General features: G+C 42.4%; 3 protein-coding genes across 3 annotated transcripts; 2 read left to right on the top strand and 1 right to left on the bottom strand.

Moving 5' to 3' along the window:
- Positions 1 to 355: 355 nt before the first annotated feature.
- On the bottom strand, positions 356 to 8,222 carry prmt5 (protein arginine methyltransferase 5). The gene is made up of 16 exons (XM_053883174.1): positions 8,084 to 8,222; positions 7,705 to 7,823; positions 7,008 to 7,093; positions 6,776 to 6,910; positions 5,369 to 5,481; positions 5,220 to 5,269; positions 4,989 to 5,152; positions 4,725 to 4,886; positions 4,571 to 4,648; positions 3,590 to 3,648; positions 3,378 to 3,500; positions 2,880 to 3,055; positions 2,581 to 2,784; positions 2,394 to 2,504; positions 1,060 to 1,124; positions 356 to 993 (listed from the first exon to the last, which is right to left on the bottom strand). The coding sequence occupies exons 1-16, from the start codon at positions 8,179 to 8,181 to the stop codon at positions 841 to 843; spliced, it is 1,896 nt and encodes a 631-aa protein (XP_053739149.1). The 5' UTR covers positions 8,182 to 8,222; the 3' UTR covers positions 356 to 840.
- Positions 8,223 to 9,193: 971 nt separating this feature from the next.
- Positions 9,194 to 10,423, top strand: psmb11a (proteasome 20S subunit beta 11a). Its single transcript, XM_053884137.1, has one exon. The coding sequence runs from the start codon at positions 9,448 to 9,450 to the stop codon at positions 10,324 to 10,326; it is 879 nt and encodes a 292-aa protein (XP_053740112.1). The 5' UTR covers positions 9,194 to 9,447; the 3' UTR covers positions 10,327 to 10,423.
- A 300-nt stretch (positions 10,424 to 10,723) lies between these two features.
- On the top strand, positions 10,724 to 18,382 carry psmb5 (proteasome 20S subunit beta 5). Its single transcript, XM_053884248.1, has 3 exons — positions 10,724 to 10,955; positions 11,921 to 12,227; positions 17,875 to 18,382. The coding sequence occupies exons 1-3, from the start codon at positions 10,740 to 10,742 to the stop codon at positions 18,156 to 18,158; spliced, it is 807 nt and encodes a 268-aa protein (XP_053740223.1). The 5' UTR covers positions 10,724 to 10,739; the 3' UTR covers positions 18,159 to 18,382.
- The last annotated feature ends 8,086 nt before the right edge of the window (positions 18,383 to 26,468 follow it).

The following is a 26,468-nucleotide window of genomic DNA, read 5'->3' as shown; positions in this document are numbered from 1 at the left end:
AAAAGACAGAGGTGAATCTATCAAGCTCAGGGTCTGATCTTTTCCGTTAGAGTTGGGATAAAGCTCAAGTCAAAAGATTGTCGGTAATAGATGTGAGAAATTAAATTAGAATCTGAAGAAATAAAGGTTTAAAACTCAGTTAAGCACACCACAGCCTTACAGCAATGAAATCAAATCCACACGAATTCGATGTGATTGGTATGATCAGATAACTTATTATATATCATGGAATATTACGGTTCTCAGACAGAAAAAAAAAAGAAAAAACTATAGATCAGCGTTTCCTCAATCTCTCATCCCACATGCGTTGCACACTTAAACACTTAAGGGCAGAGTAGAATAGAACACGATTACCAACAGTTCAGTGTTTTATTAACACGGTTCAAACATACAGATACAAAAAAATACATGAAGAGACAACCTAAAACGATGCAGGATGGCGACGCTTCAAGATGGAGCTGAAAAGTGTTAGATGAACCTTGGCAGGGAATGTGTTTTAATAAGGCAAAAGAGACATAGAGCTGACTAATCTGTAGACTGTAATAACCTTCCAGACCAATGGAGAACATGACAAGGAAGAATAGACGGGGGCCTTGACCTATGCTGAATAAACAATACACTTTGTGTATAGATAACCGTAAGGGTCTGTATCAACAGACGGTTCCAACACATCCTGACCCACGTGACGTCAGTTCAAAGTGCCTCAGACGCGGGCGGTTCTCACAAACAAATTTGAGGGGACCACACCATAAATCAGGTTAAGTGACTTAAAAAAACAAAACCCGAAACACCAGCCACAACAATCTTGAATAAATTGCTCAGGCATGAGTGTCGTGTTCATCACAGGCCGATGGTGTAGGAGCGCCCAGCCGGGTTGTGAATGGCAGAGCAGGAGGGTTCCGTCACGGCCCACTCATACCAAACTTTCTTGCCATTGTTGCAACGCCAGAATCGCACAGCAACGTCATCATCCCGTGCTATGGAGATGGGTTGCTATGGAGGGGAACACAAACATGTTAAAGAATTAACTCTGGATTTCTGGACAAGTTCCAATCTTACTTTGAGGGGGAAGAAGATGGGGAACCAGGAAAACATTCCAGGGGAATGGGTGTCCGGTTTGATGCCTGGAAAAACACACAGGAAAAGAGTAAAATATCTGAATTTGAAGATAAAAAAAGGATGAATTAACTTGTTATATTTTGAAGAACACCTGCTCACAGTTTAAAGACAACAATCGAAGCCGGGCTAACTGTCCAAAAAAATCCTAAATTAACTAGTAAATAAACTGTAACTGACCATGTACTCTAATTTGATGTGAATTAAAGAAGTTCACTTGATAGAACAACTAGGCTAGATCACTCAGCACAAGACGACCTGACATCCTTGACCTTTGCATAATTTCAAAGTGTTCTTTGTACACTCATTTTGGAGTGAATTTACAGTATTTGGCACTTAATTTACTTTTAAGTAAGTAACTAGTGAACGACGGGGGATGGGTTTAAAAGTTGGAGGATTAATTTTCCTCATTCTCTGAGAGCTAAAGAGAGAATTCTACTCTGAGCTGCATCGCCCCAAAAATTGCGACGCTCAGCATAGCTGCATTTAAACAAGCCAAGCTGCTAACATGGAGCCTGAGTAGTTACTACTTCACACAAGCAGATGTCGACACATGTCCCTTCAACGACAGCAACATTTGTGGGCGTTTCTACCAAAGTTTGGAGTAGTTTGAAAAGCACCCCCCAGCAGATGAGACAGGGAGGTTGTAGTTAGGTAGAATATGTAGTATGACCATAACAAGAGAGTAATAACTGGCTTGACTCAGGTTCTGATGGGGAAAGTTCATTTCTCTGATGAACATTTTAACCAGAATAAGACAGCGAAGTGGGGAAAAAAAATGCAGAAATAGCTGTGGGAGAAATATATGGAAAATGTGGATGCAGCATTGCATATGATGATAAACATCTTTAGAAGCCAGGTAATACACTATGGAATTTACAGAATTTACTACTAATGCACACGTACATCAACCTGGTTAAGAAGGGAATAAAAAGACTTTTTATATCATATGCTTCATCTCGGACTGCACTTGCCCTTAATTCATGCTCGACTGTTAAATGTTTTTGCTTGAAAAAAAAAAAAAAAATTGTATGATGCTGGTGCAAACTGATTGTGCCTTATTTGATGTGTCTTGTATATTTGCACTACCTGATACTCAAAAATATTTTGAATTAAAAAATAGGTCTGTGGGGAGATGCATTTTAACCATTATCTGCAGCCCCCATCAAATAGTTTAACTTCCATTTCAGTCCGTAATTTTGAGTTGCAGGATCAGAATTGGTGTTAAAGATGCACCCAAAAAATGAGGTTTAGGATCGGCAAGCAGTCCGACTTACTGAGCATGACGTCTTTGTAGAGTGTCGTCTCAAAGTAACCAGCAAAGCCATGGAGAACTGAGTTGCAATCCACTGAGAACCTTAAGCACTGGTACCTGTTGTTGTTCATATCTACATGGAGAGAAAAGGAAACGGTTGAATGTCTGAAAGCATCTCCCTGATGTGCTGATTGATGTGACCGAAGTACCTGTGGTTGGGTGTTTGAAGGTGAAGCAAGGTTTTGGGTCAGCCAACTCATGGAAGTTGTGAAGACGCACAACATAGGGGGTCTCAAAGTGGCACTCTGGATCTTTGTCCCGCTCCCGACAGCCCCGAACCTCATTATAGAGCTTCGAGGAAGAGAGCGGAGCCAGAAAGGAAGTGTAGGAACTGGGGATGCTCACACCATCATCTGAAACAGAAAGTGACTGGTGAAGCAGAGACGCGTGGAGGGACATGGAGGGGAACAGACAGACGCTGCTTGTGTTACAAGATCTCAGTCCTCACCTTTGAGGAAGTGCTGAGCTCCATCTAGACACTCGGGTGAGAGCTCGTTGTCGCCGAAAGATCCGAGCAGTTCGCTTACAATGATGTCGGCCTTCTCAGGGGCGGCCCAGTCCCGCATGTCACATGACACCACGGTAACCTGATCGCCCCACTCCTCGAAGCGCCAGTTCTCAAGCCTGAAAAAAAAGGACGAGCATTTAACAGATCAGCAGATGTTCTGCAGTGGAAACAGTTGGTGTTAAAAGATCCAGCACTTTAGTCAAGTGGTCTAAATATTCAAGAAGGAATCAATGCAGAATTAATCCAGACGCAGGTAAAAAAATCACAGTAATTTTCCAGCATCCACAATGAAATTAAGTCGAGTAATCTGTAACCCATTAATATTTGAAAAAAGCTCCCAAATGATAAAGAACAAAAAAGAAATGATCAATGTATGTTAGGAAGATAAATAAGGAAGGAGCAAACTATCTTCGACTAAATCTCTCCATTTCAACTCACGTGATGACAGCATTTGGGTTCTTCTCTACAGCATACACCTTCAACTTCCGGTCTGCTTGTTTGGCAGCACGTAGAGATGCATTGACCAGCGGACCCCTGCCGGCCCCCAAAACCATCAGCACCCTGTGACCATGAGATGAACATCAGTTTTGAACCACGACTGAGTCTTAAAAAAAAAATCTCTGCAATAAAATTTAAATTTTTGGACTCACTGAGTGTTGGTGTCCTTCTGATCTTCCGGCACTCTGTCCAGGAGACATTTATAAACAGCCTGTCGACACAAAACCAAAGACTTGCAAATGAGTTTGATGAGTCAAGCTTTATTGAAGAAAACACTCCACACTTAGTTTTCTGTATACATATCATCTGCATACATACGTTCAAAACAGCAATTCTCAGTTGCTCCTTTAACCAATAAAGGCAGGTGAAGAAACTCAATCCCCAGCATAAAACAACTCAACAAGGTCATTGTAACTCAAAACACTTCAATTTTCATTTTGAACCCATTTGTGTGAATTATGCATTTATTGTGAAGCTGTGCAAAGACACAGGTAAGTGAAATTAAACTGGCTGATGTCTTCAGTAATCTGTATGCGTGAGAAAGAGTGAGTCATTATGGTTAGCATAGCCCATCTCAATTGTATGCCATGTTTTCCTTGTTGTACCAAATATGACAACTTTCCTGTGTAAACGTCCTGTGTAATTACCTTCACCAAACCACATTTTGGTGTTGAAAAACTTGCCTCAAAAGTGTGTACCAAGTTGTCCTGGAGTTACAGCTTCATAAACTGTGGATGCAACATGTGGTGTTGAGTCACATGGCGGCCAAATTTGAATGTTTACTTTACTTAAAATTCTGCGGGAAGTCATCCAGATCTACTTGTGTATGATGATCAGAATAGAGACCTTTGCATGTCTGCATCTGCATGACTTTTTTTTTCTTCTCAACAACAGAACCAACTCCTAAGACGGTGGAAATAAAATCTGTTGGTGCATACAGCGAAAGTTAACTTCCCTAAAAGACTGTTGGTAGTTAATTTTGGGAAGGCACGTTTTCTTATTCGGATACTTTGACATCAAGTGAAAAACCAAAGTGCTCTAGCTCAACAACCATGACTTGATTTGTCTTTGTAAATGAACAAATTCCTGGTGATAAGATATTGCATACTATGAGTCAGCTACAGTGCTCTTACCTGTTGATACTGTGCATATTTAATAGGATCCTTCTCAAATACTTCATACGTCTGAGACTCCAGGTTATCCATGAGTGGCTGCAGGAGGAAAATGAAAAACAATGTTTGGATCAGACAGAACGTTTAAAGAAGAGCACAACAGGTGTTTTACTACCTGGAGTGGTGATTGAAGATAATCTTCGTAGCCTTTGGCGAAGAGCTCGTAGGCGTTGGGTGCTGGTCGGTTCTGGTTGAGGTATTCGAGGTACTGCAGGTATGTCTGGAAGTCCTTCTCAGTGTGACGACTAGTGCCTGTAAAAATGAACTGAGCCTCCAGCTGGAAACATAACATTGCAATCATCACTTTATTTTAGGACATTCACGACACCACTTCAGTCTCGTACTTAAGTACGTAAGGCTTATAATGCAAAAAACGGACCTTGAAAAGACGGAAGATTATTCTCTGATGGGCTTTTGACAAGACAGGGAAGCCCTTCTTATTGGTCAGGAAGATGCTGGTGGGAAGTATGGCTGCTTTAATGGGCTCCCCGAGCCACTTGTCAATCACGCTATCGGAGGGCAGGTCTGCTCCCACTTCAATAGCTTCACAAGAACAAAACATGGAGTTTCAGTGGTGAGTGACATCAGGTGGGCTTGTTTTTAATCTCACCGAGGCAGATCCTCTTGTTGTAATCACACAGAGTTCGGAACGAGTGCCACCTGAGAGTGGAGAAACAACTTTGAGTGAAGTGAAAGAAACTGCGTTGGCAAGCTGAGGGTGCGACCAGCAATCAGGACGATGACTGAAATAACACTTGCCAGCTCCAGGTTTTCTCGTCCACGTTCATGTCATCAGGGTAATTGGTGGGTTCATTCTCGATCAGATCCTCACGCAGGTCCTCAGCAGCCAAGAGAGGGATGTGGATCCAAAACTGAAGAGGCAGAAGGGCAACAGGGCATAAAATTAAAGCTGTCGTGGAATTCAAAACTAGAGGGCTCATAAGGTGACACAACTGAGTGGGGAAAAAAAGACAATGAATTTGTTGGCTTTGTTTACAACACTGTCAACAACTCTCTGCTATTGTTTGCTAAGCAATGATCATGGTGCAAACTTGTTGTGTCATTAATTCGCTCCCATGATCGCTGCGGAAAAATAAAACCTTGACTTGCAATATTCTCCCTTCTTAAGTAGAAAAAAAGCCAGAAGATGCACCGAACTGCTCGGAGCAACTACTGTATAAGACGCCTAAACAACACTTCCAATGGAATTGGTTGACACTTGTTGGTGTGTTCACAGGATCGTCACAGGATCTTCATTTGACTAAACAAGACCTGACTCAAAGCACATTGCCGTTTCACAAGTACCACCTAGTAATGACACGCGTGTCAGCTAATATTTCAGTTGCTATCACAATGTTTTCTGACCATGGTTTTCACAAAAATCTGGTGATGAGACGAAAAAAATAAAATCACAAAAACAGTAGGTACATTGTTATACAGTGGTACCACGGTTTTCGAACGTCCCGGATTTCGAACAAATCTGAGTTTGAACAAATTTCGAGATTTTTTTGCTTCGGAATTTCGAATGAAAATCCAGAACTCAAACGCCCACGAAAAAAGCTGGAATAAACAAAATGTGCGTGGACCGATCAGCTGACCCACGACGTGCTTTGTTATAAAACCTTTCCTGTCTCCGCACTGGACCGTGGTAGAGTGTCACAGGGCAGGTGCTCACTCTCCACACCTCCGAGGCTGGAGCGCACACTCCAGGGTTTGATGTCCTGTTGTGGGCTGGAGCTGGGACAGGGATGAGGCGAGTCTGGGACAGAGCGTTACTTGGTCTATGACTTTGTCACAGCCAAACTGCACAGAAGCGCACATTCAGAGCTGAACACGCACCGGGCACCTCTTCACTTCTGGAGAGACGTCACTCACTCGGCAACCCCTCCCACATGCAGCGGCCACACGCCTACTTTAAGGCTTGGAACGCATTATTTATTTTTCCATTCACTGTAATTGGGAAAATCGATTCAGATTTTGAACAAATCGCTTCTTGAACGGCCGTCTGGAACGGATTGTGGTCGAGAACCGAGGTACCTCTGTATAGATAAATGAATTATTATTAACATCAGAATATGAATCAACCACATCAAATCATACAATAAAGCGAATGAACGCCACAGCCATTTATTAGGAACAACTTGAATAATCAACGCTAAAACTTACGTTGGAAGTGTGGTGTCCAGACTGGATGTGGTTTAGCAGCAAGCGGGCCAGATTTGCATTGTGAGGACCCTTCAGCGGAATCATGAGCACAGGCACTCCCAAATAGGCTGAGAAGTGAAGTTCCTGTGCCAGAGCCTGAGGGGAGGCACCAAGAAAGAAAAGGAAATGAAGAGGACGATCCTACAACAACATGATGGCTATTTCTTCAGAACCTATTTGAAGTTTAACTTACGGCCTCAGAATTCCTGCGATCTGTCTCGATCTCAGAGTCGGCATTAATCCAGGTGGAGAGCTTGCCAACAATTAGAGTGTTCCAGTCTAGAACCAGGCAAACAGATTAACAGATTAAATCGATACATTAGACAACAATTTAGGTGATGAAAGACTGAGTAAACCTAAAAAAATAAAATAAAAAAAAGACAAATATATTTTCAAATACTCGATATTAATGTTCAAGTTTAGCAGCAATGAAACATATAACCATAGTATAAAACTGAACATTACAAACCCAATGTAGCAGGTCTGATGAAAGTAAGTGCATTTTTAATAATTTAACTGCAATATCAGTGATACATTTTCTATAGGTAAACAAAATTTTAGAATGTGATGTGGAGACCTCCAACTGTAACTAATATGAAGGACTGATTATAATCTAGAAGAAACATAAATACACCAGCAACTGTGAGCACAATGACTGATATGACACCCAAAGCATTACAACGACAATCATAATACAGTCCATCACATCAAGCTGTGACCTCTATGTTGCCCATTTTTGTGTGACCTATGACCTATTATTGGCTGTTCCGCTCAGCAGTCAGTAGAAGAATATTCAATGAAAGATCCATGGTTAAAAGAAATGACTTAAAGGGCGTTAATTGTGTCATATAAAGGCAACCTATCTGTCAAATGAAGTGAGCAGCGGTCACCTCTTCCGCACAGCAGCAGGTCGGATCTGGTCTGGGCTCCAGGTCTGGACTTAGCGGGCTCCAACTCAAACTCCCTCCTGAACCTCGGGTGGAAAAGGGGCATGCACAGGAAGTCGAACCTAGACACACGCATGCGATTTAATAGCTAGTTCAACCAATATGATGATTGAAAATACGTGAAACACAGGATAAACAATACAACGCAGCCACGCTGTGAATAGATGCCTCACAGACCGTGGCACCTCGCGACCCTCATGCTCGTGATGACGGTGCACGTGTTGACAATTCACCGGCTAGCTTAGCAAACACCATGACTAACAACGGGCTAACACAACGCGCCGCTTCCAAACTATTCAAAGAGATCGAAAGCTTCCCTCACCCACGTTTGGCGACCGCTGCTAAAGTGTCAGTCACCTCCGGGACACAGTTCAAGTCTCTCCCGCAGGACACCCGGGTCGACGTGCTTCCAGACGCCATGGCTGACTGACTGAATGGTTCGACTTGACTGGGATCGAACTCATACCGCTAACAAGAAAGTGGGCGCCATCTTGGCTCCAATGGGGACTAGTTTAGAGCCAAAATGGCTTCGAAGCCACACATGTACCCTAAATAATAACAAATATAAATATATCGGCAACATTGGTGACCCGAAGAGGTCTGGAAATACTGTATCATTTATATATTTTTATCTACCTTATTTTTATGAAACTATGTACATTACTTAATTTGCATAATACTATATATAGATGTAATTGTTATTATAGGATACTACTACTACTACTACTACTACTACTACTACTAATAATAATAATAATTGGCATTCAATTAAATAATGTCTAACTTACTTTGCATTGTTCGCATTGTATTTAAAAAGAAAAGTGCACTTTAAAATTTGATGAAAGGACACATCAATATTCATGTGTTCTTGTGCTTTGTGACTGAGAGAATCCCATATATTTTGTAAAATGCCCTGGTGTATCAAATTATTATTATTAATTTAATTTTAAATTATTAATAAAAAATGAATACTTGTTTTGGGAATAAACATTGTGCTCTTTTTGTTTCAAAAGTCCAAAGCAGGTTCATTGGACACCTTGACTGTGGTCGACAGATCAACTGTTCTAACAGACCTATTACATATGAATACGTCAGTAAATACCATTTTTGCCCGACTGCGATTGTTGTGTATACAGGCCTTCGCCCCAAAACCAGCTCTCTAGAAAAGAAGAAGCCTTCTGCACAGAAGGGTGAACATTTCCCTTGACAAAAGGCAAGTCTGTTTCCCATATTCAAACCTTTTGTTGCACGATGACCTGGATAACTGAGCGATGACAAAAACAACACCTTTGATTATGACCACCATAAACTTATGTGACAACTGAAAATCTTTTTTGGAACACATGTATATGCTTTCAGTCAGGTTGAGAGCATGTCAGCCACACATGGCAGTCACAATTTCACTTTCATTATAGGCAGGATGGAATTACAGTATTGTTGGACTCCTAACATTTTGGACAAACTAGCATCAAGCTGTCAGTTTGGCAAGGCTATAAAAGGCATATGGCATATTTTGCTTGCTAGTATTTGGCGAGAACAGCACACTAGCGACAAAGGATTTGTGAATCTCTCGCTAGATCTGAAACGGTTATTTTCTACAACTTCTATTTGACACCTATCCAGATAGGACTCTTTTTTTTCTCACATCCAAGGAAACATATCTCCTACCTATTTCTCTACTCATTCATGGCTTTGGAGGATGTTTGTCAATTCCAGACGTCTCAGATGGACTACAAGTGGTTGACCAATGACTGCAATCTGGAATGGAGGATCCCAAATCAGGATATTCTCCTCAATCTGGCGCTTCCGAATTCTACAAATTTCCACTGCATCCCTTCTCACCAGCCAATTCGACGACCATTTCCTCTGACTCATGGAACGACAACTCTTGGCTTTATTTATCAAGGTGGGGTCATCGCTGCTGCTGACACGCGCGCCAGTGCTGGGGGACTTGTTGCGGACCCAGCTGTTTCTAAAATAACTCCAATCCACTCCCACTTAGTGGTTACTTCATCTGGAAGTGGAGCCGACTGCATGCTATGGGAACGAATATTGATGAGAGAAATCAGACTTTATCAGTTACGGCACAAGCGCCGTCTTTCAATCAGTGGCACTGCCAAGCTCCTCTCCGTTATGCTGCACCCCTTCAAAGGTACTGATGTGTGTGTGGCCCTCACTCTGTGTGGATGGGACAAAGGTCCGACTCCAGCAACAACCCAATCCACTTCCCTGCACGGCGGTCCAAGCCTCATTTACGTGTGCAGTGATGGTGAGCGACTCCATGGCAATGTCTTCTCTGTTGGCTCCGGCTCTCCTTATGCTTACGGGATCCTTGACAGGGCATTGCAATGGAACATGAGCAAGGATGAGGCCATCTCTGTCGCCAGAGAGGCAGTGTTTAGGGCCACTCACCGGGATGCCTATTCTGGAAATAATGTGGACATTTTCCATGTTACAACTGACGGATGGAGTCGCCGACAAAGGGAGGATTTAAAAAAAGAGTATTACCAGAGGAAGGATGCAAAGAAAAGGGATGATCATGAACACTTGAAAGGCCCCCTCTGACCAAACATGATTTAAAACTATTTAAACATTTTAAACACGCTTCATCATGTGATATCCTAATACAGTTGAAATTGATTCGGTAAGGTAATAGTGCATCAAGAAATAATTTTAGCAAACTCAATTTTATATTTACATTACATGTAATGTGTATTTCCAGTAAGAATTCAACTGTACTGCAAAAAAAATAACAAATGATAATAAATTAAAATCAACATTTCCACAATAGCGTCACACTGCTTGACTGAGTCACATATATTTTTGTTTGTTGAGTTTATTCTCTTGCGGGGCTGGGAACAATTTCGCTGTACAGTATGCAAAGAGTCTGCTGAACGGATAGGGGGCGCTTGTGTTTATATCCGTTCCGTATAAGACTCCTATACCGGAAGTTGCTTTTTCATCGGACTCTTTCAAAGATGGCGCTCGCTAGTGTGTTGAACAGTGATTATGCGGATTTTTCAAAGGATGATTTTTCTTTTGGTTGTGGCCTTGGAGTGAAAGGTGTCAGCTTAGATGCTACAACAAGCGACGACCTCTCATTTTCTGTGAGAAACCCTCTGTGTGCTGTCGACGAGGACGACGTCGAGAAGAAAATAGAGTTCCTGCACGGGACAACAACGTTAGCATTCAAAGTGAGTGGGGGAAGATGTCTGAATTACAAATGGTTTAAGCGACGGAGTGAAAGCTGTATTCTGGTTGTTCTGTCTGTCTGTTAGAACGTCCTATCCTGTAGTGTAAAACAAATATCAGAAGGAACATTTAGTCAGTTACTCAGTTAGCAAGCTAGCGTTGCTACAAACCGCTGTCTCATCGCAGATGGTCCAATGACTGACTGGTTTAAATGAATTACTTAAATCCGGCGATTTTGGTTTCATCATGTTTGAACATGTCTATATTCTCCTGGAATATATTATTGCATAATTACTGTAAATATTATCTCACTAGCCTGGCTTTCCTGACTTGGAAAATACCACTTTTGCTAGCTGACAACAAAAAAAATCTAATAATGAGTTGATGTAATGTCAAAGAGTATGTATAATTTTTTTAGGTTCTTCATGTAAATGGGCACCACAAAAAAATGAATTATATGGATCCTATGCAGTCTATACTACTGGGTGGAATTACAGTATTGTTGGACTCCTAACATTTTGGACAAATCAGCGTCAAGCTATCAGTTTCAATCATCAACCATGCTGCCATTGGCATTAGGGTGTTTCACAAGCAGTTGTGCTTTAGTTATGCAGTTAGACTGTGATTAAAATCAAATCATAGACATATACAGGTCAATGGAGTTAAGCAACTTGCCTTTGCATTTGCAAATATTACAAAAAGGACATAAATGACCTGCACAATATGAATACCATTAAATAGTTCTTGTGTTGTGCGACATGTCAAGTACACATTCTTGGTCTGAAATAGTAATAGAAATAGTAGTTAAATGGATACATTTGTATAAAGGAAAGGGTCAAATTGCAAATGTAAACGAGCCTAGCATCAAAAGGTTTCATAAATAGATTTTTCAATATTTTTTATCGAATGCTTGTTAAGACAAAAGTGTGCTTCTGGAACCTAAATCTATGTTGTTCCATCTTTTCAGTTCCAGCATGGCGTTATTGTTGCAGTGGACTCTCGTGCAACAGCGGGCTCCTATATTGCCTCACAGACGGTCAAGAAAGTCATTGAAATAAACCCTTACCTGCTGGGTACTATGGCGGGTGGAGCTGCCGACTGCAGCTTCTGGGAACGGCTGTTGGCTCGTCAGTGCCGTATCTATGAGCTACGCAACAAGGAGCGCATCTCAGTGGCTGCTGCTTCCAAACTGTTGGCCAACATGGTGTACCAGTACAAGGGCATGGGCCTTAGCATGGGAACCATGGTGTGTGGATGGGACAAGAGAGGACCAGGTAATTCTCGAATTCCGCAGCATGACTTTTAATTTCTTTTGGAAGGGAAATCGTATTCCATCCTATTTTGGGTGGTAGATATTATATCAGTATAGGTGTATCTCAATTCATCGCACTAAAGTTGCATTTATTGCTATTCAGGGCAAATGAATCGCACATTTTTTGTCTGTTCTAAATTTAACTTCAAATAAACACAAGCATGGCCAATAATGCCTACAATGTTAGTGGCTTTTCAGTGCTTCTGAGGTTATTCTAAACAATGTTCCTGACTGTATATGTTGGGCTGTTGCAGTAAACGGATGTTTGCATGCGAGAAGCATTATTGGCCACTGTGTTGACATCTTCCTCCAAGTTACATTTGGAACTGATACAAAATGTGTGTTTAATCTACTATTAATTGTAAGTTAACTCTTCGTTGCTGTGATTTATTGAGATTAAAATATGTAATATATTGACAGACCTGCACCAGAAGTACAATTAATTTCTGACTTTCACCTTCACCGAAGTCTCACCCAAATGTTAAACCAGAGAATGTTAAAAACACATCTGAAAATACAGTAGTAAGTAGTATAGTTTAAAAGTATAATATGATAGAAATAAATAAGACTCCATTTATATAGCAGCTTCCTGAAAGCTGTTCACAAAGTGGTTGTTTGAAGAGTTTGATTTAGACATCTCTTCAATTCTCTTTCACAAGATTGTGTCAGTCAAATGCTACATTAGTGACAATGCTATTTGGCATAAGCTGAAATCTTTACCCTTGTGTCCCAGTTTTTGTTTTGACCACTAGTGTGTGTTTCTGTTAACATTAAACATGAAATAATTTATGTATAATTTTTAAAGAGAAGTTTAGGAGTTTAGATTTACCCAGCTTCTTGGTTTGAATCCCTCAGATGGCATTTTCCATGTACTTGTTTTAGCTTTGTTACATTTTTTGACATTACTCATTTGTATTTATTTACATGGTGATTATATATCAGATCTATGCAAAACCCATGCATAAATTGTTCACAATTTAGATCACGTGATGTTTCATAGTTTTAGGTTAATATGCTCAACAATAAATCGATCGTGGTTTATTTTATTTTGAAAACAATTCAAAAACTTAACCACTAGATGGTGCTACGTCCTCGGCTATAGTCCTATCTGCAGCAGCGCTCCTCTTCGGATACGGTTCTGTGAGGGGGTGCATCTGACTGTTCCTAAAAAGCCTACCACAGCGACACAGTAATGAGAAATCAATGAGGTGCAGACTGCTGTCCAGTTCAAGCTGCAGTGTGATGTCGAGTAACAATCCTTGCCTACTGAGCTGCATGCTTGTGGTCTATTCAGTGCGATCAATGAATGCCATTATGTTGAGCGAAAAAAGGGTTTTGTTTGAATGACAGCATTTCAATTTGCAAACCAAAAAAATGACACACTAATTTGCAGCGAATCAAGTTGGGAAATAATAGTCCTTTGCTTGATTTAATAGATGTTGGTGCTTGTGGACGTGATGCCTGTTAGTCAGTCACAGGATCAATGTCATGTAAATTAAGTCTGTATCAGTATTATGCATTGGGGTCACTAGGCGTTGCTAAGAGCTTCTTCTGGTGCGTATTAAGAACAAAGTGACAGCTGTATTTGCATGTTAAATTCGTGACTTGGTAAATCACGATGGTTAAAAAATCATTTAAATCTGTTATTGCCTTTTCATATGAACCACAGGTTCTTCTCTGCATGTTTCGTAATACCCAGAGTTATGGTCACTGTTTGCGCATGATACAGAGCGAGCATACATTACTGTGCAATCAAGGCTGTTACCTTTAAGCAGCGCTTGATTTATCTCGACCTCTGTAGCTGGTTGAGAGAGCAAGCACATTCACATTTGTGCAGTGATGAGCCAAGTAAACATTCTCTGTTGGAGGCTTTGATTTATTTTTGTCACATGTTCATTTGAATGAGCACAGATGATGTACAATCATTGCCAGACAACACTGTAAAATGACCCACTTTGCTAAGTCCTGCAACCTCAAGGTTTGTTTGTTCAGGATTCATTTTCTAATGTGTTTTTGATTGACTTTGGCTGTGGCTAGTTTTCGTATGAATTTTAGAAGTCAACTTTGAGGGATGGCGGCGGTATTTACATCTCAATGTAATTGAAAACACAATAGCCATTGAAAAAAGATGACTAATAGATGATGCAGATTGTCACTCCCGTCGAGGTTATGCTAGGGCTCAAGTCATTCTTTGTTTTTCACAAGCATTCATTTGTAATAATGCCGTCAGAACTACGAAAACACGTAGAACCGACATTAACGCACAAACCGAATACAGTCTCATGATGTCCAGACAACATGAACAAAATTTAAAAAAAATCCTCATTGGCCTCATGAAACACTCAACTCTTAAGTATTTTTGCAGTCATCCATCTTCGCTGTCTTCATGTTTCACTGACTCTACGGTGTTCACTCTCTCTCAGTTCCCCCCGCAACACGACCAAGCAGAACAAACAAATTACTTCCCATTCAACAAAACTTGTTTACCAAACAAACAAAACATATTCTTGTTAATTATAATAATTTCTATGCAATATAAACTCCCTGTTAAGCATCTCCAGAAATAATCAATATATTAAAACGCTTGACAGATATTATTATTCTTAAAAATGGTGTGACTCAGTTTTTTAACGATCAGAATCAGCTTTATAGCCATGGTCAGTGAGGATCGCACCAACTAGGAAATTGCTTAGGAATAACGTACAGTCATGAACAAAAATAAAATAGAATTAATATGAATACAAACCAACAGTAATAATATAAGTAACTGAAAATAAATAACTCACAAACAACAAGGGCTTACCACAAATTCATCAGTCTGACGGCGAAGGGGAAGAAGCTGTTCCTGTGATGGGAGGTTCTGGTCTGAATCGACCGCAGCCTCCTGCCAGAGGGAAGAGGAACAAACAGTCCATGACCAGGGTGAGAAGGGTCGGCTCTGACCCGACCACGTCTCTGGGTCCTGGAGACATTAAGGTCATGAAGAGTGTGACAGACTGTGCAATGCACTGTAGTCTGCCCCGTCCCTGGAGGTGGCGCTGCTGTACCACACGGTTCCACCAGCAACTTTGTTGGTAGTCATTGTTTTCGTAAATGCCACAAGATGAACATTCTCTGCTGGGCCTCTCTGATGTAAGATAGATCGGAGACTGACAATTTTCCAAGCTCTGGGACCTGAGCCTGAAGATTGCTCTTCATCCTCCTCCATAGTGCTGCTCTTGATGGACAGATGAAATGCCCTGACCTGTTTGCTTCTTGCCAGTTGTCCAGTGCTTTTGCTTCGAAGATCACTGTAGCAACTGTCAGTCCAGTAAGACACACCAACTGCTGTTTTCACCAAGCTCCTTAATCACCTGTCACCAAAGTGATGGAGTGGAAGGAGCCTCTGTTTGCGGCCACTGCTGCTATTCCCCCGTCCAAGTGAGCCCTCCTCCTTCTTCTTGTGCTACGTTTACTCCTTTATTTTGAGGGCAAACCGTACTAAGGTGTGTTTTGGAAAGGACTAGCTGTTGGAAAACGTTTCAGCAACCAACATGCTTCCATAGCCAGACTCAAAAGAGAGTCCTCAACCCCCTCCATCAACCGGGATACTCACCACAAGAGGCTGCTTTATCGTACTTTCTGTCCCTCACAGTTTGAAGAGGAACAGGCAGGTCTTAGCATGTCAAATTACCTCAATGCAAAGGCAGGCGCTGGATGATTATCACACCGCACTAATGGCAGACTGAGGAAGCTGCAATTTTCTAGTTGAAAGCAGTGTTAAGCTCTTTGCTTTCCCCGGGAAAAGTAAGTGGCCCTCCACCTCTAATGGACTGTCACCATATCAGCTTCAGTACCGCAGGCAAAATGTGCAGTCTGATGGCATTTGGAAGCGTTATTTTAACACAGGAAAGGATTAGCAGTTTATCATGTATGTGTGTGAGCGAGTGCCATTTTTCACAGGTTTTGCATTGAGAAGCAGCATGAGGAAAAACATGCCTTCTCACTGGCTGTCTTTCCACCATCTGCAGAGCTGTCTGTGGGCGTGCTCGCAGGCTGCCGCTAGTCAGCCGTTTCACGTCACTCTGGGCGATAGTGCCGCACAAGTGTTTCATGGCGTGGAACAAAAATGGGGCCCCGGAGCGTGCTGCGGCGCAAACTCTTGCTCACAAGTCCGTCATCTTTGTCTGGTCGCTTTAAAGTCTGTGGGAAGGAAATACATGTGCGATCATCGTCAGACACGACATGATGTCCGGTGACAGGTGAAGAGCAAGTACCTGTTTGGCTTAACTTGTGGGTCGATACTTAATTTTAGGGTTGACAGAGATCAATAAAGAGCATGGACACGGTGCAAGACGTGGCCCGCACCTCATCAGCAGGTTCAGGCTCATTTTACTTGAAGATGATGCAGCTGTTCACATGGCCCAGCGTTGCTTTGCTTGGAGAGGTTACAGCTGTTCGTATTCTCTCTGAGGGGATCCTGATCTTTGGTTATTGTGAGTCAGTGCCGTCTCTAATGCGCCTCACCAAACACTCTCAAATTATGAACTCGTGAAAGCACTGTTACTACACTGTGACGTGCTTTTCTTTTCTTTCCCAAATTTGCCATTATGCTACTTGAGGTCTAAAAATCAGTTGGATTTATGGTTGAAAATGCAAGACGGGAAAAGATATTTTACAAATATTGTCTCAGCTGCTCTCACTGATCAGTCATTTATCATTCAGTTCATGTCTGCTGGTGATTTTGAATACCATCTGCATATGGAATGTCAATGGAGAAAGTTAGACTCAGATCTTTCAGGCTGAGAGGAGAGAGCTTGCACCTGTCGCTGTTTGCAAACTACTCCTGACACAGATGATAGTTAACTGTCTTTGTGATGGACGTTATTCAAGTTTAAAGCTCTGTATGTGCGAGGCACAATTTTATTTGATTATTGAGCTTGAGCTTTAGTTGGTACTTTATTATACTAGCAGTAATTATAATTTAGGAGGTTTCATTTTTTTGTGGATTATTTTTCTTCATCTTTTATTTTATTTATCTTCAGACACACAAGGACACAAATAGACATGGCAACACTTTAGTAGTGATGAGTAGCTGAGGTTTCCTCACACAGTATTGAGGCGTTAATGAGGTTTCATGAAACAGTGTCCTGATTCTCTGAGGCCACCAGATGGCACTGTTTGCTATAAAATGTTTGGACTTAAACAACTAATTCAGTGAAACCTCACATCATTTCTAAACCAAGAGACACAGCATCCCATCACTACTCTTCAGTGATACAATTTGAATTTTTGCAGTACAAGGTGCCATTCACTTATGAAAAAACATAGATAAGCAGAATAGTCAGTGTAAAATAAACATGCAAAATAATGACAAGGGGCACTTAATATAAAATGTAGTTCGTAGATCAGACAAACAATAAACAGAAAAATAAAAACAAAGCAGCAGGATCTCTGGGAAGAAAAACCTACCAATGCATTGTTTTTCCATTTGAATTGTTGGTATATATATATATATATATATTGCAATATTTCTTTTTAAGTGGACAGTTGAAGGTTCCAAAATGAGATGAACATGCTATTTTGCCTGTCCCAGTGTCATAAAGCAGCATTCTTTTGACCACTTTCAGGGCTGTACTACGTCGACTCCGAGGGGAACCGCGTGTGCGGCGACCTGTTTGCCGTGGGTTCCGGCTCCATGTACGCTTATGGCGTCATGGACAGCGGCCTGCGGCAGGACCTGTCGGTGGAGGAGGCCTGCGAGCTGGGCCGGCGTGCCATCTACCAGGCCACCTACCGTGATGCCTACAGCGGAGGGCAGGTCAACCTGTATCATGTCCACAGTGAAGGCTGGACTCGGGTGTCGCAGGATGACGTTCTGGTGCTGCACCAGAAGTACAAAGATCAGGCGTAGTTGGAGGAGGTTCGCCGTAACTGAAAGCGCTTAATTTTTGTAGCGATCCACATTCAAATAAAGGACTCTTCTGTTACTGCTGTGGTCTCCTGCAGTGCCATTGAATTCTCACACCAGGTTTTTGAAAGATGGCTGTTCATATTTGTATGATGTGGAGTGGACGATGAATTTCTTCCTGAATGTCGTGCAAAGTACTTATTCCTCAATAAAACCCTCTGATGTTCTGTAGTTGTTTTTATTTCTGCAGTCGTCCTCTCGCTCCTGAGTTTGCACTTTATCTAAAAGTTTCCTCACCCACTTTGCCCCAGTTCGTGTGAACACTTGGTGTCTGCTCCCACAGCTGTCGAAAAGGCTCTGTCTGCTATATGTTCTGTGTTTATTAGCGCACACCAGCGCCCTTTAATTGTTCACCAGCAGCCCCAGTAATTGCACCTCCTGAGTTGTAACAGTGTGTTTTCCTTCCTTCATTGATAATCTTCTCTTCTTCACTCAGGTTGCACAAATACTTGCTTTAATTGGAAGTGCAAATGTATTCTTCAATTCCAGCCCAACACGCAGCCCCGGTGTTTTACAGTATAACAACCCTCTCCGCTGCGCCATGGCTGCATTTAAATGGTTGGAATAAACACTAACAAAGGGGTTGAGGTGGAAAGCCACATTGGCTGTGAGCGCCCACCATGGTTTAAAACTAGTTTCACAGGTGACTAGTTGGCAGATGGAATGAAAATAGGATTTCGATAGATGGAAGCGGGCGACTCTTCTGAAGGGACTCGAGCGATGGATGCCGCCTCATCAATAAAAACTAATCATGTCCCCGCATGCGTGTCGCTGCCGCTGGATACAAGCTTTATCTCCAGGAGAGGCTTCCCCCCAAACAAGGAACAGCAGACGGTTCCTTTACAACCCATCGGAACTGTGGAACAAAGCTCTTCTTGCTCCATTTAATAGCCGATGCTGCGCCTTTTTTCTCCAATAGTTCCGGAAACGGATGCTTTTATTTTGAAAACCCACTTTCTGAAACACACAAGTCATGCCTCAGTGGGCTGCTTCAGTGAACATTGTGCTTGTGGAACTGGAGAATGGTGGCAATTTTTCACTATCTACTGATCATGCTGGGTGATGAGGCGCTAAATTATTAGACTGCTGCGTTGACTGCTGGTGGGTGTTTGAAAAACCGTTGCTTTACTGGGAAAATTCCTTTGCAAACAAAAGAAAAATGTTTTTTTCCTCAATATATCATATTAGATCCCCCTGATGGCGCCACTGACAGCGTGTAATGTGGTGTGTTTTTTCATATTTCAGCCAGTGCTGTTGCGAAAGCCTGTCAGATTTGAGTCTGTGACACATGCAAGTACCTGTAATGACGGTATTATGGACCTTCATGAAACACGACAATCATTACGATGACAATGCCCCTCATTGAAAAACAGAGAGCGCCATCTGCTAAGCTCTCAAAATGATCAGCCCACAGTGCGTCCTGTGACTGGATAAGCACTTGAGTCAGTCTGAAAGAGACTGAGCCGTCCAGCAGCTTCCATTGTGATTTTTAATTTCACAATGGTGGAAAAAGGTGGATGGATTTTATTTTGCAAACTACTACACGTGAGAAGAGCGTAACTGGGCGGCAGTATCTTGTGATCTGAAACCGATAAATGGAACTCGGCTGAATTCAGCGGAGACGTCATTTCTGGCTCCAACTAACCAAGTAACAGGAGTTTTGCAAATGCGATGGTAGTTTAGCTTAAGCAGGAGCTGACCATGACCTTTTTTTTCTTCCTTGTGGCATTTGGCATTTTGAAGAGGCACATTGGCCGAACTCGTTTAAAATCTCAAAACTACTTTGGTGGACAAACCTGGTTGATTTTAGTCTTGTAAAACTGCTTTTTGAGTTTTGACAGTAACAGTGATCTTGTTTTCCCACTCTTACAGTCTGTCAGTTAAGTCTTGCTCCAGCAGCCTACAAGGAGACGTTATGCCTAAGTGTAATTTTGTATTAATTCTGGACCTGTGGTGTCCTATTATGAGTGGTTATCATTTAGTTAGGACTAAGTATGACGTCAATAAATGCCCGGGAATTTAATGCATGGCCCTCCACTGCGTTTCAGAAAGACCTTGAGGCACTTCCTCCCAATGGAGACCAAGATCAGCTCACTGTCAGATTGAAGAGAATCGATGCTGGTGATCACAGTTCAAGGTTTGTGTGATCTTGCACCCACAGGTTAAATCTAGCCTCGCTCGACATATGCTGACTCATTCTGTCCCAAGGGAGTTAACTCCTGCTTCTCCTCATGTTACTGCTGGGAGGATTCATCAGAGAACATCATAGTCTACATGCTAATATAGGTGAACAGATTCCAGGTCAAGAATCAAAGGCTTCACGCAGATGCATTTGGATCAGAACTGGGGCGTAGTTCCAAGAGACTGGTCAGGGACAGCTGTAGCTATGACGATAAACACGTCCAGAGTTAGTCAACAGTGATGACATATGAACGGGTGCGTGCGTATTTTGGCAATAAACGCAAGGCAGAGTTCAGTTGGTTGTGAAGATATGCAAAACTACAAAACCCACCCTGACGCATGAAAAAAGGATTAGTGAGTGGATATCATCAGGATCCCACTGGGATTGGGTTTAACTGTCTATGGCCAGAATATCGGTTCTGACAACTGTAAATGGGTCAATAATAAATGAATGATTCAGAGGAAGAAAGGTCACGACTTGCTCGATAAGACAGCAATACACTGCGTTCTGACAGTCGTTTTTAGGACCAGTATTCAGGGATGTTTGGGCCGACTCCATTTGCACTCCTCAGCGCCACCTTGAATCCCCTGAACTGCCAGATCTGACGCCGGCCATGTATCAGTCTGCTTCTGTCTGTCAAGGACTAATGTTTTATTCTGGGTCCCATATCATGCCAAATTAAGGGATTTCAAAATTACTATTTGATCCCTAAGAGGCGCTGTAGCAGGCCAGTGAAAAAATACTTCCCCCCCGAAACATGTTTACATGAAGCCGGGTCTTTAGAAAAATGTTTTAATTGGTTTTGGCTCCGCTTATACATGAAAAGCAGTTTTTCTCATTGAAAATGTTTATAAAAAAATACATCCAAAATGTGTATTTTCCAACAGACAATGCTATGTTTCTCAGGTGGCATTGAAAGACGAACTCTCCAAGTGGCTACAGCCAGCTGAGCTGACCGACTTCCTGTCTTCCCACTCTCACTTGAATAAACATGACAGATAATGAAACGTTCTTTTGAGTTGTGAAGGGGTTTCCGAGCAATTCTCCCATCACCCAAGCGTTTATCCGAGTGTGTGATCCGCACACTTAATATTTTACAGCTGCTCCTTTTGTTGCTAGTCCTGCCCCCAAATAGCTCCACTTTTCACTTGGATTGCTCGAGATCTTCCTGTGGTGTGAGGCTTGTGGATCCAGTGTTGTTAAACCTGTAATAATAAGTGGTAATGGTGTTGTTTTCAGCGCATCTGACCTGCTCCGCTGTGCTTGGCGTAGTGCTCCGCCTCGGGGATTTTCAGAGATCCTGGCTTTGGGCCAAATGACTGCAGGCGGGATGCTGGTGGAGCAGCCACGGCTCTGTCTGTCTCAGGATTGCTGGTTATCAACAGGTATTTTCGGAATAGCTGCTATTATCGCCACCAACGCCGGAGACTTGGGCAAGGAGGTGGCACGCCCGGAGGCATGACAAAATGAAGAAAATGGCTTTATTTTCTGCTCAAATTAGATGGAGTGCTTTGAAAAAGACCAGCTGGCGGTATTGAAAGGTGCCAGCGTGATGATGATTTTCACACTGACAGAAAATAAGCCCCATGCCCACATTATGCCATCTGTCAGGTGGTCATACGTGATTTCGCTTCTGGACGTCAGACCAAAATCTGCCCCAACAGCTCTTCGGAGACCCACGTCTCATATATTTGCTATTATAGGATTTACTGCTGTGTCCAAGCTGGCAGGTCCTGCGACAGCGGATTGCAGGTTTTTTTCCTCTGTTTCTGGTAGAGACACTGATGTCACATGAGGAGGAAGAGAGCCACCATATTGATACTGGCCAGGGAGGTGTGAGGCCATCCGTTTGGAATGCTTCATGCGCACAATGAATACATTTGGAGGACGTTTCAACATCATTATCTCAAGAGCGCAGCTATCAGAAGGTGAGATGCAGCTGCATGCTGGGCTGTTAGAGTCTAATTCAGCAGCGTTAAATGTCATTCTTAAATACCAACTCTTCATGGACGCTTACATCAGAGAAACAGATTGTTTACAAGACAGCCTTACTCCCATGGCGTAATGCATTGACGTCGCGAAAGTGGACTTTTCCTATGCTGAATGCAAAGGCCGCCTTCAGCGTCGCATGTTGAGGCAATACGCTTTCAATTGAAACCTGTGTTCTACCTTCCGTGACTCCTGAGAAGGAGTTTGGGGCAAGGTAAGCCATGGGATGGAATCTTCTGAAAGTCGCCCTGTGCTTCCCTCTGAAGGAGGGCTCCAACCAACCGCATGGAACGCTACACAGGAAGGAAAACGTTTTTAACTCCATTGTGGAGTCAATGCAGGAGGCTGCCTCAGATGTCAGCATAGGCTGAAAGACTCCCAAAGTCAATATATTACACTATGGTAGTGGGTTGGATTGTTCTATGCCGCACAACATCAGACGGATGTGTCCCCTTCTCACTCAGGAAGTGACCTCAGATCTGGTTTCTTTTCCCTTCTCTTCTTGATTTTTCTAACTTCCTCCCAGGCTGGTCTACTAGACCTTTTTATAGCTACAGTTTTCATATATTATTTTATGCATACTGTACATGTAATGTATTTTCACAATTGATGTCATTCTCCCATTGTTCCCCATGACACGTTTCTTTGTTTTTAATTTATTTATTGATGAATCACAGCAGAAGCATACAAATGACACTGAGCAATACTTTTTTGCCTAGAAAAAAACAAACAAAGACACAACATTCACTCATGCAGAACAAACCAATTGCTATAGTATAACACACCCTACGACTCTTGGCAACAATACAGCATGAGTGGAGCATTACAGTCGGGTTTCAGCATAGTCCAGAAAGGGAAGCCAAGGGACTTTTGTTTCCGCTTGATATGAGCTGGACGCAAGTCTCACCTGCTCCCGTACTTTTTTCACTAAAACTCACATTTGATATTATTAGAGTTTATTTTTGCACAAAGGAACTCTGACTATGTTGAGCTCTGACAAACTGAAATGAGCAAACATTCGAAGTCTGGAAGTCACAAAACAAGGTAGGGATCCTCACCGAAGCCCGCTGTCATGGCTGAACAGGAGCTGCTCACGCTTCATCTGAAAGCATTTCGCAATGCAACTCTAACTGACTTCAAAACCGAAATTCTGATTCTTCGACAAGAACTGGAATCTACTCGTTCGGAGACCTCCGCTAGTCCTTCGCCAGGATATCGACGGGGAGTTAAATAAACTCCATAGCGGTTGTTCCGAAATAAGCTGGAGCAAGCCAATATGGCGATCACACTAAATGAAGCCATGGAGCGTCTCCAGCAACTTGAGCGTTAGAATGAAGAAAAAGCCAAACGGCTACTTGACAAATGCACAGATCTAGAGCCGATGTCAAAACCTGAGATTTAATGGAATACCTATAGGCGCCGAAGGAACCAGAAGGGGAAGCCACACCCTGTCAAATCTGTCCTAAGAACCTCTCACAAGGAACCTCAGCGTTTCTTGTAACCACCATGTAGAACTGGTAAGGGGAAGTCTACTAATATGAGCCTTCAGACAATGAAGTGAATGCTGCACTTAATTTCTTTCGAGGTGCGCAAATTGTAATGTCAAGTTTGTGTTTTTTTTCCCTTTGTAAATACCAAAGGCTGACACACATGACGCTGCTGCTATTCAAGAAGGCAGTGGGGAGTCTTTGAAAGTCCATTATTACAGACAGACTTGAAACACTAGCTGCATCCATTGAACATCTTCCTTATTTTCAGAAAAAAACAAACAAACAAAATTCAGTAGAGACGTATTTTGTCAGTGTTGGAGGTTGTTTTGTCCCTCAGGTTCGTTCAAAAATTGCTGTTTCACATACCAGACGTTCGATCTTGTTCACACTGTAGATGACTCTCAACACATGGAAAAGCATCACAGGGCTCCTTTAATGAGGGGATAATGGATGGAGAGTGGGGTCCATAAAAGCATAATAGCAGTCCCCTCCTCCTTTCCTCTCCAGAATGACTGGAGCGAGCACAACTGCTTTTCTTGCCATTACTGAAGTGCTTCAGACAAGCAGAGCTGTAAATCTATCCTGATCTCAACCCTTCACTCTCTGGGTTCCTCAGGCTTTGCTCTATTGGCAATGCATCGTACCTCCAAAATCAGACGTGGTGAGGAACTCAGGTTTGCATCTGAACCATGAGCCTCTTCCACTGGGGTACCACAAGGGTCTGGGCTCGCTCATTCATTGATACAAATCCTCTTAGATCAGCCATTAACTCCCTTGGTTTACGTTGTTTTAGCCCCTTATATAGATGAGCGGTCAGTGGATGGTATATGGTGTAATATGATGGTGAGAGTGTGGACAACACAAACCCGAAGCATAAAAGACTGTCAGAAAGCAATTCATGAGTAAAGATGGTGTACCATGACGGTTGCATGTCCATAACACAACTCAAATAGGAGGCGTAGAGTTTTGAAATGTCCAAAAGGTGGATGGAGTTTGCCCAACCGTGCGATCTCTCCATCAACTCCAGGGATCCTCGGAATATCCACTTTGGGGTTTTGGCTCAACTTGACAATTAAATTTTCTATTATTCTCTGTGGTGAGCTGTGTCATATTGAACAGTCATAAATCGTGGATTACTATTCTCTAGCAGAGCCAAGAAATGCTCTTCTGTCACTTTGCACTTTGCAGTCGTATGGTGGTTAGAGCACATCCTCTCTCAGAAGGTTGGCGGTTTGCGTCTGCCACCTCTCTCTTGTGCATTATTATTATTTTTAATTAATGCATTCTACAATGAGCCAGTTCATAATATCAAACTAAATAACAAGACTGTTTATTTGTTTTTCAACAACCAATTAACTGTCAAAAAAGATCTGTTCAGTATCTCACAATAGCAAGTTAGTTAACAACGTTAACAGTCTGAATCCCGCCTTCAATACCTGGTCCTTCTCCCTCTACCAGTGGGGCAAACATTGGAGCCATCGCCTGCCTTCTTTGGACGAAGGGTTAATCCAAAATCTGAGCTGCTTCCCCTTTAATTTTGTGATAACTACTTCGGCAAAACAAATCGTCATCTCGTCGGCAGGCTGGAATATACCACATTTCAAGGTATGGTGGCAGGAACACGTGTAGTGTTGGGAAAATTTAGTTGTTCTTATTTAGAGTAATAGAATAATCAATACAAATCGATACGGATTAATTCCATAATTTAAATGTAAAAACAAACATGCCATACCCAAGTGATGACCCTGTTCTGGCTTTTTTTCTTAAAATAAAAGGATATTTTACAGATATGTTTGCTGGAACTCTTGCTCTCACAGGTGCAACAAAGTGATCAATATTTATTTCAAATCTTGATGCTTGCTACTAAAAAAGCTGGTTAAAGGTTGATGGACTTGATGGACAAAGTTGGACTGGAGAAATCTGGCAGATGGAGCATTTGACCTTTCTGTTGAGACTGAAAACTGGGTTGTACACAAAAAGATGGACAAGATGGAACATTTTTCAGCAAAGAAATCCAACCCTATCACAATTCTGTCACAAGTTATTGCAATATCCCCATTGTTGTTCTTTTAATTTTATTGTTACAGTGGTACCTCGATTCCAACAAAAATTTTGAGATTTTTTTGCTTGGGATGTCGAACGAAAATCCAGAACTCGAACACACCCGAAAAAAACATGACGTGCGCGGACCGATCAGCTGACCCACGACGCGCTTTGTTATTGTGTATAACGCAGCCTCTGTATGCAGACGTGTCCCGTTAGCTACATTTACTGACTGTTTTTTCTTCATATTGAGGTGTAAAACCTTTCCTGTCTCCGCACTGGACCGTGGTAGAGTGTCACAGGGGAGGTGCTCGCTCTCCACACCTCCGAGGCTGGAGCTCACTCCAGGGTTTGATGTCCTGTTGTGGGCTGGAGCTGGGACAGGGATGAGGCGAGTCTGGGACAGAGCGTTACTTGGTTTATGACTTTGTCACAGCCAAACTGCACAGAAGCGCACATTCAGAGCTGGACACGCACCGGGCACCTCTTCACTTCTGGAGAGACGTCACTCACTCGGCAACCCCTCCCACATGCAGCGGCCACACACAT

Source organism: Synchiropus splendidus, chromosome 13, assembly GCF_027744825.2.
Source record: "Synchiropus splendidus isolate RoL2022-P1 chromosome 13, RoL_Sspl_1.0, whole genome shotgun sequence".
NCBI classification, from domain to species: Eukaryota; Metazoa; Chordata; class Actinopteri; order Syngnathiformes; family Callionymidae; genus Synchiropus; species Synchiropus splendidus.
This window is presented reverse-complemented; position numbering and strand designations above follow the sequence as displayed.

Coding starts and splice junctions, on each gene's coding strand:
- psmb5 (XM_053884248.1), top strand. CDS start 10,740: ATGGCGCTCGCTAGTGTGTTGAACAGTGATTATGCGGATTTTTCAAAG. Junction 10,956..11,920: donor CAACAACGTTAGCATTCAAA/GTGAGTGGGGGA, acceptor CCATCTTTTCAG/TTCCAGCATGGCGTTATTGT. Junction 12,228..17,874: donor ATGGGACAAGAGAGGACCAG/GTAATTCTCGAA, acceptor GACCACTTTCAG/GGCTGTACTACGTCGACTCC.
- prmt5 (XM_053883174.1), bottom strand. CDS start 8,181: ATGGCGTCTGGAAGCACGTCGACCCGGGTGTCCTGCGGGAGAGACTTG. Junction 5,482..6,775: donor CTGGACACCACACTTCCAAC/GTAAGTTTTAGC, acceptor CTGCCTCTTCAG/TTTTGGATCCACATCCCTCT. Junction 4,887..4,988: donor TAATCTTCCGTCTTTTCAAG/GTCCGTTTTTTG, acceptor TTATGTTTCCAG/CTGGAGGCTCAGTTCATTTT.
- psmb11a (XM_053884137.1), top strand. CDS start 9,448: ATGGCTTTGGAGGATGTTTGTCAATTCCAGACGTCTCAGATGGACTAC.